We start from the raw sequence: 19,529 nt of genomic DNA on the forward strand, positions 1-19,529 counted from the left end.
GGGTGGCCTCTGGCGGAAGACGCAGAGTATTCTGGGAACGCCGGAGGCGGAAATCACTTTGTCTCACGTTCGGGGTGCCGGTGGTTGCTGCGTACCTTTCTGTCTGCGATTTCAAGAATTAGGAGTTCGGTGAACCGTTTGCCAATATGTATGACGCAGACGAGGGTAGGTGACCCTTCAGAACACACCGCGGAGATCCACTTAAGGATGGAGTCGTGGGGAGCTGGACAAATTGAGGATTCGCGGCCTTCCCCCTATCCCGCCACAAGTGCCCCCAGTCGTGTACCCCACTTACCCCAGACCCGGAACGAAGCCGGGATTGCGAGAGGTGGAGGGTTCAGGGAGTGCAGCAATGTTCCCGGTCAGCGTGATAGTGTCCTGTCCACTGCTTACTCGATGAATCAACACTACCTTCCCGTATTCTAAATAGCATGTAGAACTGTAAGACAGATTGTTTTGACTTTTAAGTAAAGGGCACGTTTTTTTCATTTCCTTAAGGCCAGAGTTATTTGATTTATTGAACAGTTGAATTTTGGAGCGTCAGTCTGTGTGAGGCGTTGTGCGAGGCTCTGGAATTACACTGGGAACAAAGAAGAGAGTGTGTGTGCGTGTGGCGGGGGGTGGTGGTTGGACCAATTTGGCAGTCCTTCATGCTGTCGTGTATCTAAGTCGTCTTAGAAGATGACCTTTAAATTTCCTTTTCCCACAAAATGACGGTTAACTGGGCCAATAGGTCTTTTTCTTCTCACATATATGATTTACTTTTCACATATGTGATTAATCATATCTAGTGTATTTTCATTGTGTATTTTGAAAGATCTCTCTTCCATTCTCCACAGCTGCGATTTCAGACTTCACTTTCTTCTCTCAATTCTGTGGCCACCCTCACATTTCTTCTTGTTCCCTCAACTGCTTAATGGAAAAAATAGGAAAACAAATGCTTAAACTCTGCTGTTTAAACTTTTTTTGTCTCATTTATAACTGAGTCTAGAAATTTATTAGCATCATTACATTTTCCTTAACTCTTATCTCAATGGAAAAGAAATTCAAAAAAGTTTTTTAGTTTCATTTTTTGAGCAGGTAATACGTTCTTGTGTCTCACAGCCAGAACATGTGTCAGGTCTCTTTCTTGTCCACCACCTGTCCAGTGTGAAGCCCCTGCACAGCAGGTAATCCCTGGTCCTTGAGTCTTATCACTTCATAATTCTGTATGCAATTCAAGCAAATAAATGGGATTGTATTTCCCCCCTTTACAGATGAATATTTACACTTTTCTGTGTTTTTATTTTTTGCCTTATATATATCTAGATTTTCATGTTAATATATAGAGAGTGTCCTCTTTTCCCTCCCCCACAGCTACCTAGTTTGAGTGGATACCATAACTGAAGTAGTGTCTTATTGTGGGTATTTGGATTCTTTCCACTTTTTTTCTGGTTCAAACAGTGCTGGAATGAATAATCTTGTACATGTCATTTTGTCCAATACAGGTATGTCTGTAGATAATTTCTAGATGTAGAATTGTCACGTCAAGTGATAAACACATTTAATGTTTTGTTAGATGATGTCAAGTGACCATAATGATTGCTTTATCTTCTCATTAACATTGTATAATAATGCTGTCAAAAAAAGAGTTACAAGTTATCCCATTTATCAAATCTGTTTCAGAATCAAGTTTACATTTCATTTCTGCCTCTGTCCTTTGATATCTTAGTTAGATATGTCTCCATCAGTTTTTAGATATTCCTTTTCACCTGACTTCTATGTGAAACATTAAATCTCTCTTGTCTGCAAGAAAATGAGTTAAACTCTTTTATTTTTTTCCCTTTCCTTCCAATATTTTGCCTTTCTCCTGCCATCACAGTATGCTTCTAAAAAGAATAGGCTGTTCTTGTTTCTAATTTCCAGCTTCAGGTTTTCCTCAACCCACTGCAATCTGATTCTGCTCATGCCACTACAGTAAAGAGCTTTTTTTAATATCAGTGATTTCTCAATTGATAAGTAAGGTAGACATTTTTAAACTTAAATTTTTTTTTTCTATTTATCAGTAAGAGAGAGAAACAACAATTTGTTCTTTCCCTTATGCATTCATTGGTTACTACTTTTATGTCCCCTGAACAGGAATCAAACCTGCAACCATGGAATATCGGGGACAATGTTTTAACCACCTGAGATACCTAGCCAGGGTTGACATTTTTAAACTTTATCCAAACCCTATTGTATTCAACATTGTTGACAGCCTACTCCTGAAAACTCACTCCTGTCTTTTGCCACATCACTGTCACTTAATTCTTACCTATGTGACTTTTCTTCTTATGTCTTCTGTTGTTCACATTCGTCCTGGATGATTTCATTCTTTCTTTATGGCTTCAGTTACCATCAGTATGTGGATGACTTCTGAAAATATATCTCCAGGCCAGATGGACAGTTTCACAGGTTTATCTCTCAGGCCCCTCAAACTTGTCACTGCTCAAACTGAGCATTTTCCTTTACCAGTCCTTTTTCCAAAGATGTTTTCTTCTGTGTTTTCCATCTTAGTGAGTGGTATCACCTTCTGTTGTTGAAACCAGAACCTGGACATCATTCTTAATTGCCCTCCTTCACCCCTATATCTAATTAGTTATCATGCTTTGGGGGTTCTCTCTCCTAAATATGTGAAATCTAGTAACTTCTTTGTCCCCTCTGCCGTAGTTCTAATTCAGGCCATCACCCTCTGTTGCTTGGATTATTTACTCAGTCTCCTTACTGCTAGTTTTCTTGCCTCTCCAATCCACTCTCCATAGAGTAGACATAGTGATTTTTCAGAAATGAAAATCTGATGTAGCTCTACCCTTGCTTGAATCTTAGATGGGTTCCTCAAATCTCTATTAGTGAAGACCTAGCTCTTTGGCCAATCCCAGCTTCACACTACATAGTTCAACTATATTGACCTTCTTTCATTTCTTGAATATCTTTCATTGCGGAGTCTTTTGCACAAGTTGTATTTTCTGTTTGGAATACTTTCTATCCCTCCCACTATAACCTGTAGCTGCATTCATTGTTTTAGTTATTGGAGAATAAAAAACCTGCCCAGATTCAAAGGAAGGGAACATAGACCCCTATATTTTGATGGTAGGAATGTCAAGATCACAATTAAAAAAGCTTGTAAAATGGAGAATATGATTGGAAAATCATATGGACATGTATGATATATTGCTGTAATGGTCCACCTAACCTTAATGTATTGCTCAGCTATTGGACCCCTTTTCTATCTCCACACTCTTAACCTCAATCTCTGACTCCAGTCTCTGAGGGGTTTAATGACCAGAGGACTGTGAGCTTGCTCCTAGTTACCTTCATAGTTAGCTGTTAATGAGAATTACATGGACTTTCTGGAGAAGATGAAGAACTACGAATTCACACTTACGCTGAACCTTTGTAATGAGGCCTCTGTATCTTGGGAGGATACCTATGTGATATAGACCTGTACATAGATGTATGCCTATGTAATTTAATTATAATTTAATTAATATAATTGAAATTTTTGAAAAGCAAGGTGAAAAAATTGCTTTTTATTTAGCAGAGAGTAAATATATTCCCACCTACTTAACATCTTTGGAGCAAGATGTTAATTAGTAGCATTTTATTCCAAACTAGTGCAATATTTTTCTTTTTTGCAGATATGCAATATGATGAGGATGATGATGAAATCACCCCTGATTTGTGGCAAGAAGCATGCTGGATTGTAATCAGGTAACTTTTTGGACTAAACTGAATAAACTTTAGAAGGAACTATAACCTATGAAGGAATTTCCTACTTACTCTGTTCTTGAAAATTAAATGTTCTATGTGAATGTGTTACATGAGAGCCAGTTTGTTTGTTTGTTTGTTTATATTTTAAGTATTTTGGGCTTATAGAAAGGTTACACAAAGGGTTCATGTATAACTTTATCTAAATGTTAGTTAACCTTTTACTATATAGTCTTTGTCTTCTTTCTCCATATTTTTCCTGAAACATTTGAGAATAAGTTTTAGACATAAAAACATTATTTTACATAACGTCATAAAAATCAGGAAATTAATATGTTGGGTTGGCCAAAAAGTTCACTTAGTGTTTTCTATGTGATAGCTCTAGCAATGTTTAGTTGCCTTTAACTTCATTTGAAACTATTTTGTTAGATTGTATTGTGTCATATCAGCGTGCATTAAAAAATACTTAATTAAAATTGATAAATTTTTGTGCAACCATTTTAATATGGAAGGTGGAAGAAAATATGCAACATTTTGGCATATTATGCTTTATTATTTCAGGAAAGGTAAAAATACATCTGAAATGCAAGGTTTGTGCAGTATATGCAGAAGGTTCTGTGACTGACTGACCGTGTCAGAAGTGGTTTGCAAAGTGTCTTGGTACTGTTGACATTTTGGCCAAATAATTCTTTGCCGTGGAGCTGTCTGATGCATTGGAAGATGTTTAACAGCACCCCGGCCTCTATCCACTAGAAGCCAATTGTGGGAGACAGCCTACATACTCACAATATCCAAATCAATAAAGTTGTTGGTGAAAATGAAAAATGTATCTTTTATTTTATGGAAAAAACCATATGGACTTTCTGGCCAACTCAATAATAATTTTATTTAATATATAGACCTTACCCAGATTTTGCTATTTGTCTCACTAATATTGTTTATAGCAAAATAAATTATTTTTTCTGATTCTGAATACAACCTGTGCTCACACATTACGTTTGGTTTTCGTGGTTTATCCTTTTTTCTCCTATAACCTAGAATAGTTCCTCAGTCGGTTTTTTGGGGTTTTTTTTTTTGACCTTGACATTTTTGAAGAATACAGGCCAGTTATTTTTTATTTTTTTCAACACTGTATTTCTTTACTTTTAGAGAGAGGGACGGGAGGGAGAAAGAGAGAGAGAGAAACTTTGATGTGAGAGAGAAACATCAATAGGTTGCCTCACACACCCACAACGAGGACCTGGCCAGCAACGCAGGCATGTGCCCTGACCAGGAATTGACCTTTCGGTTTGTGGGACGATACCCAGCCCACAGAACCACACCAGTCGGGGCAGGCCAGTTACTTTTTAGAACACGCTTAGTTTAGAACTTGTCTGATGTTTTCCTAAAATTAGATTCAGGAGACTACTTTTGGTAGCAGTGATGGTCTGCTCTTGGGAGCACATAATGCCTATTTGTCTCTTACTGGTGATGTTAATTTGATTTGTTTTCCTTTTATTTTAAATGGATAAAGTTACAATAGGTTGTATTTCAACCCAAATCCCCCTAATTCTAAGTGTAATTAAAATGTAATAAGACTCAGGAAGAAGCCTTACATACAGGTTAGAAAAGTAACTTTCCTTAAGTAATAAACTAACATCCTGCTTTGTATATGTAACATGATGGTGCCTCTTTGAGCCCCACCAGCTCCAGGATGCACATCCTCTTGGTTGACATTTTCTTCCTTTTCAAAGAACACATGCTTCTGACATTCTGCCGTGTGTATTAGGAATATAACTGAACCTCTTCTCAACATTGTTTTTTAAAAATGTATGGAGTTTTTAGGAAGTCAGAATATATTTTTCCTATTAAACATGGGCTATAAACATTTTGTATTGAGACATTTGGGTTTTCTATGATGTTTGAATATTAACCACCAAGAGGCCTTTTACCAGGAAATAAAAACAGTAGATGTGCTGTGGGATATACCTATATTCAAAGAATATTTTGGTCTTAGATGAAAATGAATTGTTCTCAGCATATGTGGTAGGTTGCTGAAGGATAAAATACTATATTGTGAATGGTCACCACATTTAATATCTTTTACAAAATAAATGATTTGACTTACATTTTAATGGACTATAAGTGCTGTGGTTATTGTGAGATGATGTTTTGTTCTTTTGCTTTTTAACATTGAGCGACCTTTCCCAAGCAACATGAATGCGATAACATATCACTAGTGATTTCAGTAAGATGACTTATGGTAAAATAATAATAATATTAGATATAAATGTAAAATATATAATTTAGGCACTTAAAGGATTACATTCTAATGAAGCACTGTTCTGATGATTTTGGGGAAAGTAGCTATGGCTCAGCTTCCTAGGGGTATGGAACTTGTCCATTGTTTTGTAAAGATTTTTTTATCATTATCCATAAAAACCATTGCTATTTATAGTAACAGACAGTGCTTTCCATGTGTTTCTTAAATATCAGAGGCTGACGTAAGTGGCTGTGAGGCGTTCCTTTCCTGTTAGCTCACAGTGTCTGTAGAAGGAAATTGCCCCCGCCATTCTTAAGTCTGTACCTTATGCAAGCATTGTGTGTTGTGTTATCTGCCATAGGATCAAACTTGTAACTTTGGTGGTTGTAGTGGATTAAATCAGGGTGGGACCTTAACCCAAAGCCAATCTATAGACGAGCCAGTGATCCGTGAGGTGACCTGATGATTCCAAACGGGAGGAAGGTGATGAGTTGGGCTGTGCATGTTGTCTCAGAAAATGGGTGGGAGGTGGAGTCAGTAGTTACTGGGGCAGGGGAGCGGAAGCTAAGGGGGGGTATCATGGATATAAGATGCACAGGTCAGAAGTGGAGGAGCTGAGATGTGGAGGTGTGCTGGCGGGGCAGTTCCTGCTGCTGAGGGGTGATGAGATAGGTTAGTCCTTAGGATGACGTTGGATCTCAGAGTTCTTCTAGTCTCACTAATGACCAGCTATGCAACTGTTCTTGGGTGGTGGTGAGGAGTGAGATTCCTCTTGTATTTATATCTACTCGTTTCTTTATGTATGATGGAAGTGTTTCTTTTCCCATCCCTCACATGAACAAGTGTCTGTTCTTTATAAACAATAAACAATAACGTCTGCTCTTTTAGATTCTGTATCCTTCTTTAGGGCTTCACTATGTGATTTCTGTACCTATGCTACTAGCTCTGATCCATTTTTTTTTTTTGTCATCAGTCATTTGCTATTTTCACTTAAATGCCTTAACTCTCATTTCACCTTCAACATACTCAAAATAGAACTATGTTTAACCTAAAATTGAAATTCTTAATATGTTCCTATTTTAAAGATCATTGATATCATCTTCCCTCTTATTCAAATTAGAGTTCTTATTTTTATCTTTGACTGCATTTTTTTTTTAGTTTTCTTTCCTGAAATTTTTTTCAAGAAATGTTTCTAAGAGGTTGGATGAAATTTATCTATAAAGGACATTTGTAAATTAGTGCTCCCTTATAGTTCTTAAGTTGTGCTTTAATTATTTAACCCATAAGTATAAGTCTTGTTCCTATGAACTTAAGTTCTACAAAGAAAGTTTTCCTAGTATCACCCCTTTTTTGGATATCTCATAGTGATGGGCGTATGGTGGTTGGTATTTAATGATTGTTTATTGAATTTAATTATAATGAAAATGGGTAAATATACTAGAAAACATCACTGAGTTGTAACTAATTATGAACTCAAATATTTTCCCAGTTCCTATTTTGACGAGAAAGGCTTGGTCAGACAACAGCTGGATTCTTTTGATGAGTTTATTCAGATGTCTGTTCAAAGAATTGTGGAAGATGCTCCACCTATAGACCTACAGGCTGAAGCTCAGCATGCTAGTGGGGAAGTTGAAGAACCGGTAAGATGGTTATTCTAATAAAGTAATGTAAGTAAAGGAGAATATTGATTGGAAATTTCAGTTTTCTCACCTGACTTAAAGGTTAAAGAAAAGTCAGTTGGTGTTTTTAGCAGAGTACTTATGTGTCTTCAGTCAGCTCCTACTTTACTCTTACAAATGGAGAGATGCCTTTTTGCAAGTACAGTTGCCCTTGAACAACATGTATTTGAAATGCCTAGGTCATATACACGTGGGTTTTTTTCATCATGTACACAGATTATGTAAACTTACAATATTGATAAGTACAGTACAATACCAAAAATACTTTCTCCTATGATTTTCTTAATAACCTTTTCTCTAGCTTACTTTATTGTAAGAATATTGTATAATATAAAGAATATTGTATAAATGTATTGTGTAATACATTTAACATGCAAAATGTGTTAATTAACTTCTTACATTACTGGTAAGTCTTCCAGTCAACAATAGGCTATTAGTAGTTAAGGTTTGGGGGAGTCAAAAATTAAAAGCAGATTTTTGACTGCATGGAATTGGGGGGTGGGGTGTTGTTCAAGGGTCAACTGTAATCCAAAACCTTAATCCTTATTCAGATAGTAGGTATTTAATAGTTGGGAAGAAGGAACTCAGAACTAAGATGAAGCAAGCTAAAAAAATCATATTCCTTCAGAAAAACCCACTTTTTTCTTTCACAGTATAAGGAATCATAAAAAGTATTTGAAGGACTGTAAAGGGCAGGGAGGAACTTATCTTAGTAGAGAAAAGATACTTAGGCATTTCAGCAAGAAAATGCTTGATGTGTTTGGCTTGGGGATGGACTGGGGACCACAATATCCAGACTGATTTTTGGTTTGATCTGTTTTGGATGGGTGTTAATGGAACATGAGATGGAACCAGGTGGTCCCAGGCTTTAGATGTATTTGGATGCATAGGGAATTGTTGAAAAATCTTGGAATAGGCTAGGTTTAAAAATAATAATGTCCTAGGCTAGGGTGATGGTGGAAATAAGGAGTAGGTGGAAGGCATCCCTTTGCTTCATTATCATCACCAGTTCTCTTTGCCCTTTACCTACTCCTTTTTGGGAAACTTGAGTGTCAGTAATTTACCTTCAGTGGTCTGTTTAGTCCCATCTTCTCCTCTGAGATTTGATTTAGAGAGAAATTCACTACCTATTTGTCTCTGGAAAGCTCTCATGGATCTTGTTATTGGGCAGCGTGTGTGTGTGTGTGTGTGTGTGTGTGTATCTACATATATTTAAGATTTTATTTATTTGTAGAGAGATGGAAAAGGAGGGAGAAAGAGGGAGAGAAACATCAACGTGTGTTTGCTTCTTGCATGTCCCCAATTAGGGACCCAGGCATGTGCCCTTAGTGGGAATTGAGCAGGCAGCCCTTTGGTTCACAGGCCAGCACTCAATCCACTGAGCCACACCAGCCAGGGCACAAATAGATAATTTATTTGAAATCTGCCCCCCCTTTTTTTTCTATGCTGTTGGCTGAGCTATAGTCAACTAGGGTTGGAAGTTCTAGTACTTTATGTAGAATAACTAGTATTTTTTTGTATGTTTAAGAATTAAGTGCATTTTATTCCGGTGTTGTATTGATTGTATTAGAGGGAAGCTCTAATTGTTTAAATTGTCTTTCTTTGTTTCCTGGTAACTTTGTACTTCTGACCCTAAGAAGAGGGCACATGAAACCATGTAGATCTTTAATATAAATACATTTAAACTGTTTGTTATAAACTTAGAGCCTATGATATGTGCATAGTCTTTACTTACTTGTGATATATTAAATCTTTTTTTGTTATCTGCCTTAAGAAAGTGATTAAGTGTAAAATATGACATCTATGGAATAAGGATGTTGATTTTGGAGATTCCCTGTATTGGTAAAGTGGATTAATTTCATCAGTTCCTATGGCCTTGTCTATTCAAAATGTTAATGTGGATTGAAATTGAATCATTAAAGCTTACATGGAAAAAAAATTATTTACCCTCTATGGTTTTTTTGGTTTTATTTCAGCCAAGATATTTGCTGAAGTTTGAACAAATTTATCTCTCCAAGCCTACCCACTGGGAAAGGGATGGTGCTCCGTCACCAATGATGCCAAATGAGGCCAGATTAAGAAATCTCACGTAAGAAAGATTTCTCTGTAGCAGCTGATAGTGAAATATAACTCAGAAAATGTAAGTTTAACGAGTTGAGAGTTTTAGCAAATACCTTACTGTTACTTATTATGTTCTACTTTTATTTTTGAAGGTATTCTGCTCCACTTTATGTTGATATAACAAAAACAGTTATTAAAGAAGGTGAAGAGCAGCTTCAGACTCAGCATCAGAAAACTTTTATAGGAAAAATTCCAATTATGTTGCGTTCAACGTACTGCCTGTTGAATGGCTTAACGGATCGTGATCTTTGTGAATTGAATGAATGCCCCTTGGATCCTGGTGGCTATTTCATTATTAATGGATCAGAAAAGGTATAGTAGCATTATTAAAAAAAAAATTTACACAATGATGATTAAGGTTAAAATTATGAAAGTTGAAATTAAGACGTAAACTGTTATGCAGAATAACCTGGAAGTGGCAGTTGAAATATTTAAAGGTGTGACAGTTGAACTTACATAAACCAAAATTTCATTTAGCTGTACTATATAATATGCACTAGAAATAAGGTCTGTTGTTTGAGCTAACTTGTTTCTATGATGTATTTATGCGAAATGGAATTTGTAAAATTCAAGAATTCTTGTTTCAGTGAGCCTGTATTATCAGATTAAATTAAAATAGAGATTTCACTCTTCTTACTATTTCAAGGACCTTGTGGGTGTAACTTTTTTATTGTCCTTATAGGTTCTGATTGCCCAAGAGAAAATGGCAACAAACACAGTCTATGTGTTTGCCAAAAAGGATTCTAAATATGCCTACACAGGAGAGTGTAGATCATGTCTGGAGAATTCTTCCCGACCTACCAGTACGATTTGGGTTAGCATGCTGGCAAGAGGAGGACAGGTATGGACTGGGATATGATTTCTTTGGGTTTATTCCTTTTTGTAATTTACCAGACTACATTCTTAGTCAGAAAGCTTTTCTTGAACATACTGTCCGTGTTACATGACAGGCATTGTATTATTTACTTATTGTTGTGTAACAAATTACTCCAATAGCAACATATATCATTTTACAGTTTCCGTAAGTCCAGAATCTTGATGTGGTTTAGCTGGGTCCCCTAATTGAACATCTCTCTAAGGCTGCAATCAATGTGTTTGCCTAGACTGCAGTCATCTTATAGCTAAGTCATGTGGTTGTTGGCCGGATTCAGTTCACCATGGGCTCTTGAACGGCAAGTGTCAGTTCCTTGGTGGCTATTGGCTGGAATCCTCTCTTAGTTGCCACATGGGTTCCCTCTATATAGCAGGTGATAACATGGCAGCTTGCTTCATTAGAGAGAGTAATCGAGAAGAGCCATAGAGTGTACAAGCAAGGTGGAAATCACAGTCTTTTATAATTTAATCTTGGAAGCAACATCTTATCATTTCTGCCGTACTCGTTTTGTTAGGTGCAAGTCAGTATGCTCAGCTCGCTCTCAATGAGAGGGAATTACACAGGTGTTAATAGTAGTAGGCAGCGATTGTCGGGCACTACCATTGAAGCTTCCTACCATAGGCATGTTACTTAAAATAATCTAATCTAATAATAGCTAGCGTTCCTTGAATATTTGCTGTATGCCAATTAAGTTACTCAGATTGCTTAATTTAATCTTTATAGCTGTCTTGGAAAGTACTTGTAATTATCTCTGTTTAATTTCATGTACATTTTTAATCAAAAATTTTTTGAGTAAGTTATACATGCATGATAAAATAGTTCAAGAAGTACAATAAAAGGTATCTATAAAAAGTAGTGTTTAATCCCCAAGTCTCTTCCCTAGAGACAGCTGCTTTTGAAAATTTCTTGTGAATCAGTCCAGAAATAGTCTTAATGCAAAAAATAAAAGTGGGAGCATACCATGCACACTCTGCTGGTATCCTTTAAAATCATGTTTAGATCGGTTCTTCATCATTCTTTTTGGGCTGTGATATTCCATATGCAGATGTAGCATAATTTAACTATTTCTCTTAAGGTGCACATTTAGGCTTCCAGATTTGTGCACTTACAAATAGTTCTGCAGAGTCTGATGTCACTTTTTATAAGTTTTATTCCAAAGATAAAAATCTTGAAATCCTGAAGTTAAATATATATGTAGAATAGGTGTTAATTTAAAAGGCTTTTACTTGTAAATGAGAATGGGAAGGGGCCCAAGTACAGGTGTTTGGAAAAGATCCTGAGGTGGTTGTGATGTGCATTTATTTTTGAGAAGCATTGGCCTGAATTATGGAGGGCAAAGATATGGACACAACATGCATTAGAGAGATTATCATGGCAACTATGGACACAATGAATTAATTAGAGGCAGAGAAAGGAAAATCATCTGGATTTAGTGATAGGTTTGATAGAATATGAGGATGAACCATTTAAGATTCTGGGATTTCTATCCTGACATTCTGGATAAAATAACTTTCAAGAATTTATTTTTAGAGAATCTATTGATTTTATTTTTAGACAAAAGATTTGGGGGGGTGACATAGGCATTATTTTTTAATGTTTTGCTTATTCTGAAAAAGATCTACGATGAAACAAATAGACTGAATGGAATAATTGATAGAAACAACCAAATGGTAGTTGGAGATATGAGGGCTGAGGGTACAGAAAAAAGACCAAGATGAGGATTTGGGTATCATTTACGAAAAGTTGTTACTGACCACCTATGAGGTGGGGTAAGGTTTCTAAGGAAGGAGGCCTGGAGCAGGTTGAGGAAGACAGCAGAAAATGTTATTAGAGGAATCAAGATAATGCAGGGTTTTGAGGCCAAGAGAAGGTAGAATTTGGTATTGAAGGAAAGAAATATGATTAAAACTGAGAAGCCCCATGTTTGTATGCTAGCTTAGGCTAGTAATTTTTATTTTATTTTTGTGTGTACAATTAAAGAGAGAGAGAAATTGGAAAAAATGAAGCTTGTGAAATAGGCTGTCTGTTCAGACACGGAGATAGCACACAGACCAGTTCTGAGCTAATGACTTAATTTTCATTCTGTGCTTAGCTTTTTTCCCCCAACATTTGTCTGTCCATATTCTTTCTTTTCTGTCTTCCAGAGGACTTCTTTATGTGTATGGGTAGAGAGGGTGAGTGGTCAGTGTTCATACGCTTTTGCAGCCAAAAAGCCACTTCCAAATACAGTGTTGGATGATTCTGAGAGAATTTTGGTCGGCAATAGTAGAGAAAGGATGTTTTCTCACATCTAAATGACCATCCTGTCCATAAAATTAATAAATCTGTTCCAGTGGTTTTGAAAAGTAGCCACAGGACATTCCCTAGAGTATGAGAGGCATGCTTCTTTTGAAATAACATACAGTGATTAACATATATTTAAAATGGTTCTTAGAGTGTTTTCATATGGCTATTATATCTGTGTATTCATATTCTAACGATATTTTATTTTTCCAGGGTGCAAAGAAGAGTGCTATTGGTCAGCGCATTGTGGCAACTCTACCATATATCAAGCAAGAAGTTCCCATCATTATTGTGTTCAGAGCATTAGGTTTTGTGTCTGACAGAGATATTTTAGAGCATATTATTTATGATTTTGAAGACCCAGAGATGATGGAAATGGTAATGTGTAAGCAAAATATTTTTATAGTGTTTTCCGAAAGGTTCAAAGTTACTGATTGTTGCTACTTAAAACAAGTAGGAAACTGCTCTGAAGAGCAATTTACTGGTCACAAATCTCATGCCATTTACTGTGTAGCAAAAGCCTTCAGCCTTGGGTTCTATCCTGATAATTCTCTATAAAACAAATATGAAAACTAGAGGCATCAGGGTTCATTTACAGCTGCAAGAAGGAATAGTAGTAAGGAAAATCATAAAAGTATACCAGTCTGATGTAATTTAGTAAAATGGGAAAATTAGTAGTTTATATCTTATTTTTTTGAAACTTTTTATTTTGAAGTAATTTCAAACTTATAGAAAGGTAAAATGCAAGCTAAGCATTCGTCACAAAGTTAGAAAGTGGAATACATTCTGGTTACTAAAGTATTCATTGATACGGTTACATGAGAAAAATGGGTTCTGGTTAGATTTTACGTTAAGCTTTCACCAGTAATTGAATGCTTTTTATTTTTTTAAAATACTTAAAGATAATAAGTATTAAGTATTTAAAAGAAAAGATAATACATGTTATCTTTTATCCAGAAGGCATCCCAAATGATTTGAATGGAATTCAGACCATACCCAAACTGGAATTTTCTTACTAAAGTGAAAGACCTAATTTGCCTTATATGCATTGTTTTTGACAATTACTGTCTGTTTCTGTAGCTCTTATGAGGCTTAAGTTAAATGTTACAAGTCTGTGAGTCAAACATTCAACTGTGCAAAAGTGCTTTAATCTCTTTTTCTGAAAATACATTATTATTCTTACTCCCTTTTCCAACTCTGTATTACCCTTAACAGAGTTTCATAATGACAATTTCCTTTAAAAAGATTACTTTTGTTTACATATTGTAGCTTCACTTTGACTGGTTTACCTGACCTTTTTATGATCTTTGGTTCTATGATTGGAATTTGGATATTTAAACTTTTGAATCAGTGATATATGGACATGGGAAGTCAAAGACAGGAAAGGCATATCAGTATATGTGATAGGACTTAAAGTGTGTTTACAGGGGCCAGAGTCACTAAATGTTACCTCTCATTTCTCATGTTCATTATTGTGTAAAATTGGAACTTTACAGTGTTAGAACTAAAGTGGGAGTTAGATATTTTCTCTAGCCCCTGTAGATGAGGAAACTGATTACATGGCTGCTGAGATACCATGGCTCCAGTAGTGGCAGGTGTGGAATGCAGGTCTCCCTAACAATGTACTGTTGAAATATTCCTTACAAGGTTTTATTTATAGGAAAAAACCCACTGAAACCAAGGTTTAAAACAATCTGGCACATTTATTCATTTGTAGGTTAGTAAATTTTAATTTGACTATTCAACTTCTCTAAACTGCTTTTAGATATTTTGAAGGAACTTGTCCCATTCTTTATTAAAATAAAAAGAAAAGAAAAACACTATTCTTTTAAAATGGAATTCTTTGTATTTTTCTGGAAAGTTCTGATCAATGGATTTTGTTAAGAGATCTCTCGATCTCTAAAGTGTCTTCATGTTCTAAGATTTTTTTGATTCCTTGATTTTCTAAAAGTATTTGCATAATCGATTAAGTTCATCGAGATGCTTAACATGTTGTAACTTAACTATTAACTCATTTTTAAGGTGAAAATAGGAATTTTAAAATAACTTTTATGTAAATTATCTGATAGGTTAAACCTTCTCTTGATGAAGCATTTGTTATCCAAGAACAGAATGTTGCACTAAATTTCATTGGCTCAAGAGGGGCAAAGCCTGGTGTCACTAAAGAGAAAAGAATTAAATATGCAAAAGAAGTCTTACAAAAAGAAATGCTTCCTCATGTTGGTGTCAGTGATTTTTGTGAGACCAAAAAAGCTTATTTCCTGGGGTATGTTAAATTTCATTGTTTTAAGTTCTTTGCAAAATATGTAGTTGAGATAAAACTTTTCTTAAAGCTCAAAATGTCAAAAGTGATTTTTTAATATGTCAACTTTAAAATGGAAAAACTGTGTATTTTTTTTTCCTTTTTTTTAAGGTACATGGTTCATAGGTTGCTACTAGCAGCTTTGGGTAGAAGAGAATTAGATGACAGAGATCACTATGGAAACAAAAGATTGGATCTTGCTGGACCGCTACTTGCATTCTTATTTAGAGGGTAAGGAATTATAAAATGACATTACTGCAAGTAGAGAGATTTCATTTTAGATTGGTCATTGTATGTGGAGATGCTAAACTATCTTGGCATCCAAATTGGGTGCCTATGAAGTTAACTACATTCTCTTTGCCACTTGCCCAGATTTAGTTCTGCTTCATGTCTGAGAATTTCAGGTTTGTGAGAACAATTTATTGTGGTCCTTGTTTACATTTTCTTTATTTCTCTGATAGCTTTGCAAGGCATTTGAAGAAGTTGAATTACTGCCTTGATTTTCTAAGAGCTGATAGAACTTTTATCAGTCCTGCTTTTGCATTTTATAAAAACACAAACGCTGGAGAGAACTTGATCAGAATATAAGCAGTGGTTGTCCCACGGTATTGGGGTTGTATGTAATTTTTATTTTTGTTACGTTTTTATATTTTACTTACTTTCTATGGTGAACATATATTTTTATAATTAGAAAAATTATCTTTAAAAATAAAATGTGTAGACAGTTCATAAAAATAAGACAATATTAGCAGTGTTTTATATATGTGCTGTTATTTAGTGTGTTGTAGTGTTAATTTTAACCTTTTTTTTTTACCCACTAAATAACCTTTTTTGACATTTTTCTCCTAGTTGCTTTCTCTGTATATGTTTATGTACTGTAGATACATCTGTACTTTATACATAAAAAGAGTAATAACACCTCTCTTTCTCTACTCCAACCACTTTTTGCCCCCTTGTGGGTGATACTGTTACTATGATGGATGCATCACGTAGACTTCATATGTTTAAAACAGTACCATTTTATTTGGCAGCATGTTTAAGAATTTGCTGAAAGAAGTGAGGATCTATGCACAGAAGTTTATTGATCGAGGGAAGGATTTTAACTTGGAATTGGCAATTAAAACAAGAATTATATCTGATGGCCTAAAATATTCTTTAGCTACTGGAAACTGGGGTGACCAAAAGAAAGCCCATCAGGCCAGAGCTGGAGTATCTCAGGTAAGGATGCCGACTACGACTGCGGGCTTGGTAGAAAAATGTTACGGGTCTAATAGATTCTTTCAGTCATTGAATGTAAATTTTTTTGCCTGCCCCTCCCCCCGCCCTTGGTTAGATATAAAAGCACTAGAGGCTTTTAAATTATGAAAATGAAATTTGTCTTAAATTAGCTTTTACTGTTGCTAAGAGAGACATAGGTTTTGGCTTTCATCAAGATAGTTAATAAATTAGTGTAGCTATTTGAGAGGTGAGACAGTCCATGTTAGTGAAATTTTTATGCCTTAAAAGCTTCATATTACAAGCTGACTGAGAATATAAATGGGTATCCACTTCCCTTGTTGCAAAATATTGAACTTCTAACATTGATTTCTCTGTTGGTTGGCTGTATATACGGTGACAGCGATAGCTACTCTCAGGTAGAATAATGGGGGAATGTCTCACTAGGCATTTTAATTTTTTAATTTTTTCTATTTAGTTTTCATAGAAGATTGAAAATCTATAATGTAATATCTACTGTATGGATTTTTTGTTTGTTTTTGATCTTGGCCTCTTTGCTTGTATCAGTATCACATGGTTAATATGGCATTCAGACACCAAGTTCAGGTGCTTGATTCCTAGAAACCTAGAGGCTCTGAGAAATTCTGGGAGGCTTTCTGATAGCAAAGTTAAATTTCTAGTTCCATTTAATTTAGTAAGGATTTATTGAAGATACTTAGTTATTGGATTCACAAACATGAATGAGATACTATTCCAGCCCTTTAGGAGCGCACCATCTATCAGAGAGAACAGATTCATTCAAGTGGAGCTCACTAGGCATGAACTACATTATGATAAATGCCGTGTTGCCTGTTCAGTTCAGTGAATGGTTATTGGGACTTTTGATGAGCCAGGGACTGTGCCACACATTGGAGATCCAAAGATGAATAAAACATGATCCCTAATCTTTAGTAGTTTACCATCTGTACTCATAGATAGATGTAAATAGATAGTTACAACATGGTTCAGTAAGTATTATAAGGAGAGAGATGCACAACTGCTTTCTCGGAATCTTGGAAAAAACATTTAACACAGATTGAGAGGGTGAAAAGACATTCTTCAGGAGGTAACACCTGAGCTGAATCTTGAAGTGCAGCTGGGTAATAGGACAAGCCCGGGAGGAGTGGAGAACCAGTGGTTCACAGGAAAACTGGAGGGGATTTCTTGTTATCCTGAACAAAGGGATGGAGAGAGGAGAGCTGGTGTATGTGGGAGGAGCTAGAGCTGCCTAGGACTTTCAAATCCAAGTGGGAGGGTTAGGAAGATGGCTTTGGAGAGGGGAGCTGGGAACAGCTCATTGAGGGGAGTGACTTGTTCATTTTTGTCTTTAGGTAGTTTCACTATAATTGGCAGTATGAAGAAAAGATTTGAGAAGGGTAAAGTTGGTGGGAGGAAGATTATTGCAACAGGCCAAGTGAGAAATAATTAGGACCTGGAGTAGAGTAGTCTTGGAGAGATGGAGAGTGGAGTCAAATTTGAGAACCATTTAGGAAGTACATTTTGTAAAACTTTGTGATTGATTAGTTAAGTAATGGAAAACTCCCTAGAGTACAGAAAAAAGAGCAGCTCTTCCTGGAGGCGAGTCGGATGGTTTTACAGAGCAGGCAGAGCAGAATGGGGAAGTGCATTCCGTTCTGTGGCAGTAGCATGGTCAAAGGTGCGGAGGTGAGAGGGTGTTTGGCAATGTTGATGGAGTGCAGGAGTTTAGGAGACTGGTACGGGAAGGTTGTTTGGGACTTAATTGAGAAGAGAGTTAATGTTTTCCTCTGTAGTTGGTGGGGAGCTGGTTTAAAATTTTTTAAATGTGTGAGAGATGTGAACATGTCTGTGTTTTTATCTGGTAATTGAGGGTAGATAGGAGGGGGCTTTGCAGGGACTTACGAGGTGATTATAGTACAGGTAAGAGATAAGGGGCTGGTGTATTGCTGGGACATTGGGAATGGAGGGGTTGGGTGTTTGAGAAAATCTGAAAATAGAGTTGACAGGATATGTTTATTGATGTGTGGTACGAGGAAGTCAGAGGCGAAAACAATTTTGAGAGTTCCGGATTGGGGGGGTTAAGGGACAGGTGATGCCATTAACGATAGGGGACTTAGGAAGAGTAAGGAGGCTTGGGTTGTTGAAGGGCTGGGAAAGATGGTGATTGGTTATTAGTTGTATTGAGCATGTGTTGCTTGCTCTATATTCCTCTAAATGTTGCCTTACTTGTAAGTATTACCTTGCTTGATATCCTGAAGTATTGAATCTCCTTGTTGGATTCGGAGGTCTCACCCTGGAAAAAGTACTGGGATGGATTAGTGATGTCTGCTATGTTCAAAGGAATGTGAGTAGGTAGCAGTTAATGCTTACTGAGTGCCTGATGTATCCCAAGTGTTGTTCTAGGCACTGGGATGCAACAGAGGACAAAACAAATAAAAAATCCCCTCCATAAAGAAAACATTTATATTGTATGGTGGCATGTTAGAACTGTACATTACATATTTACCATCCGTGTTTAAAGGGGCAGTTAAATTATGGAAGTTACTGGGGGTGAAGAAGAATATCCAGGGAAGGAATGGAGAAAGGCAGAAAGGGGTCAGTTTGACGCATAATGGGTTATATGTAAAAAAACGACTTCGCTTCATTCTAGTATTTGTCAGAAATGTGATCATGTAACAGAAATGCCCAACTTTAAAGCTTTGCCATTGTGTTCTAGGTATTAAACCGCCTGACTTTTGCATCCACTCTTTCTCACCTGCGTCGTTTAAATTCTCCTATTGGTAGAGATGGCAAGTTGGCTAAACCAAGACAGTTGCATAATACACTGTGGGGAATGGTGTGTCCTGCTGAGACCCCAGAGGTAATGCGCTAGAATTTATGTTAAAAAAAAAAAAGTCTGCCAATAATTATGTAGGATATAATTACTTTCAGAGTGAGTTTTTATTTAATTACATAGTGTGGTTTGGAACTAAGATATTATTTATAGTTTTGTTCTTTGAAAGTAAGAGTAAATCCTGAAATAAAATTGAAGGAAAAGTGTTTATGAAAAAGAATTTTGATAGCCATGTT

At 36.2% G+C, this 19,529-nt stretch overlaps 1 protein-coding gene across 1 annotated transcript in view; it reads left to right on the plus strand.

Moving 5' to 3' along the window:
* The first annotated feature begins 19 nt into the window (after positions 1–19).
* The window catches only part of POLR2B (RNA polymerase II subunit B), a 38,359-nt gene continuing 18,849 nt past the window's right edge, over positions 20–19,529 (plus strand). The window contains exons 1-11 of the mRNA XM_054566784.1: positions 20–165; positions 3,657–3,729; positions 7,458–7,608; positions 9,624–9,736; positions 9,861–10,080; positions 10,451–10,609; positions 13,139–13,303; positions 14,995–15,191; positions 15,339–15,458; positions 16,259–16,445; positions 19,177–19,320. Of these exons, the coding sequence (XP_054422759.1) occupies positions 147–165; positions 3,657–3,729; positions 7,458–7,608; positions 9,624–9,736; positions 9,861–10,080; positions 10,451–10,609; positions 13,139–13,303; positions 14,995–15,191; positions 15,339–15,458; positions 16,259–16,445; positions 19,177–19,320 (1,548 nt within the window). The 5' untranslated portion in view covers positions 20–146. The remainder of the gene's footprint in view (positions 166–3,656; positions 3,730–7,457; positions 7,609–9,623; positions 9,737–9,860; positions 10,081–10,450; positions 10,610–13,138; positions 13,304–14,994; positions 15,192–15,338; positions 15,459–16,258; positions 16,446–19,176; positions 19,321–19,529) is intronic.

This window comes from Pteronotus mesoamericanus, unplaced genomic scaffold (assembly GCF_021234165.1).
Source record: "Pteronotus mesoamericanus isolate MK-2021 breed Mesoamerican mustached bat unplaced genomic scaffold, CSHL_Meso_final contig_180, whole genome shotgun sequence".
Lineage (NCBI taxonomy): Eukaryota > Metazoa > Chordata > Mammalia > Chiroptera > Mormoopidae > Pteronotus > Pteronotus mesoamericanus.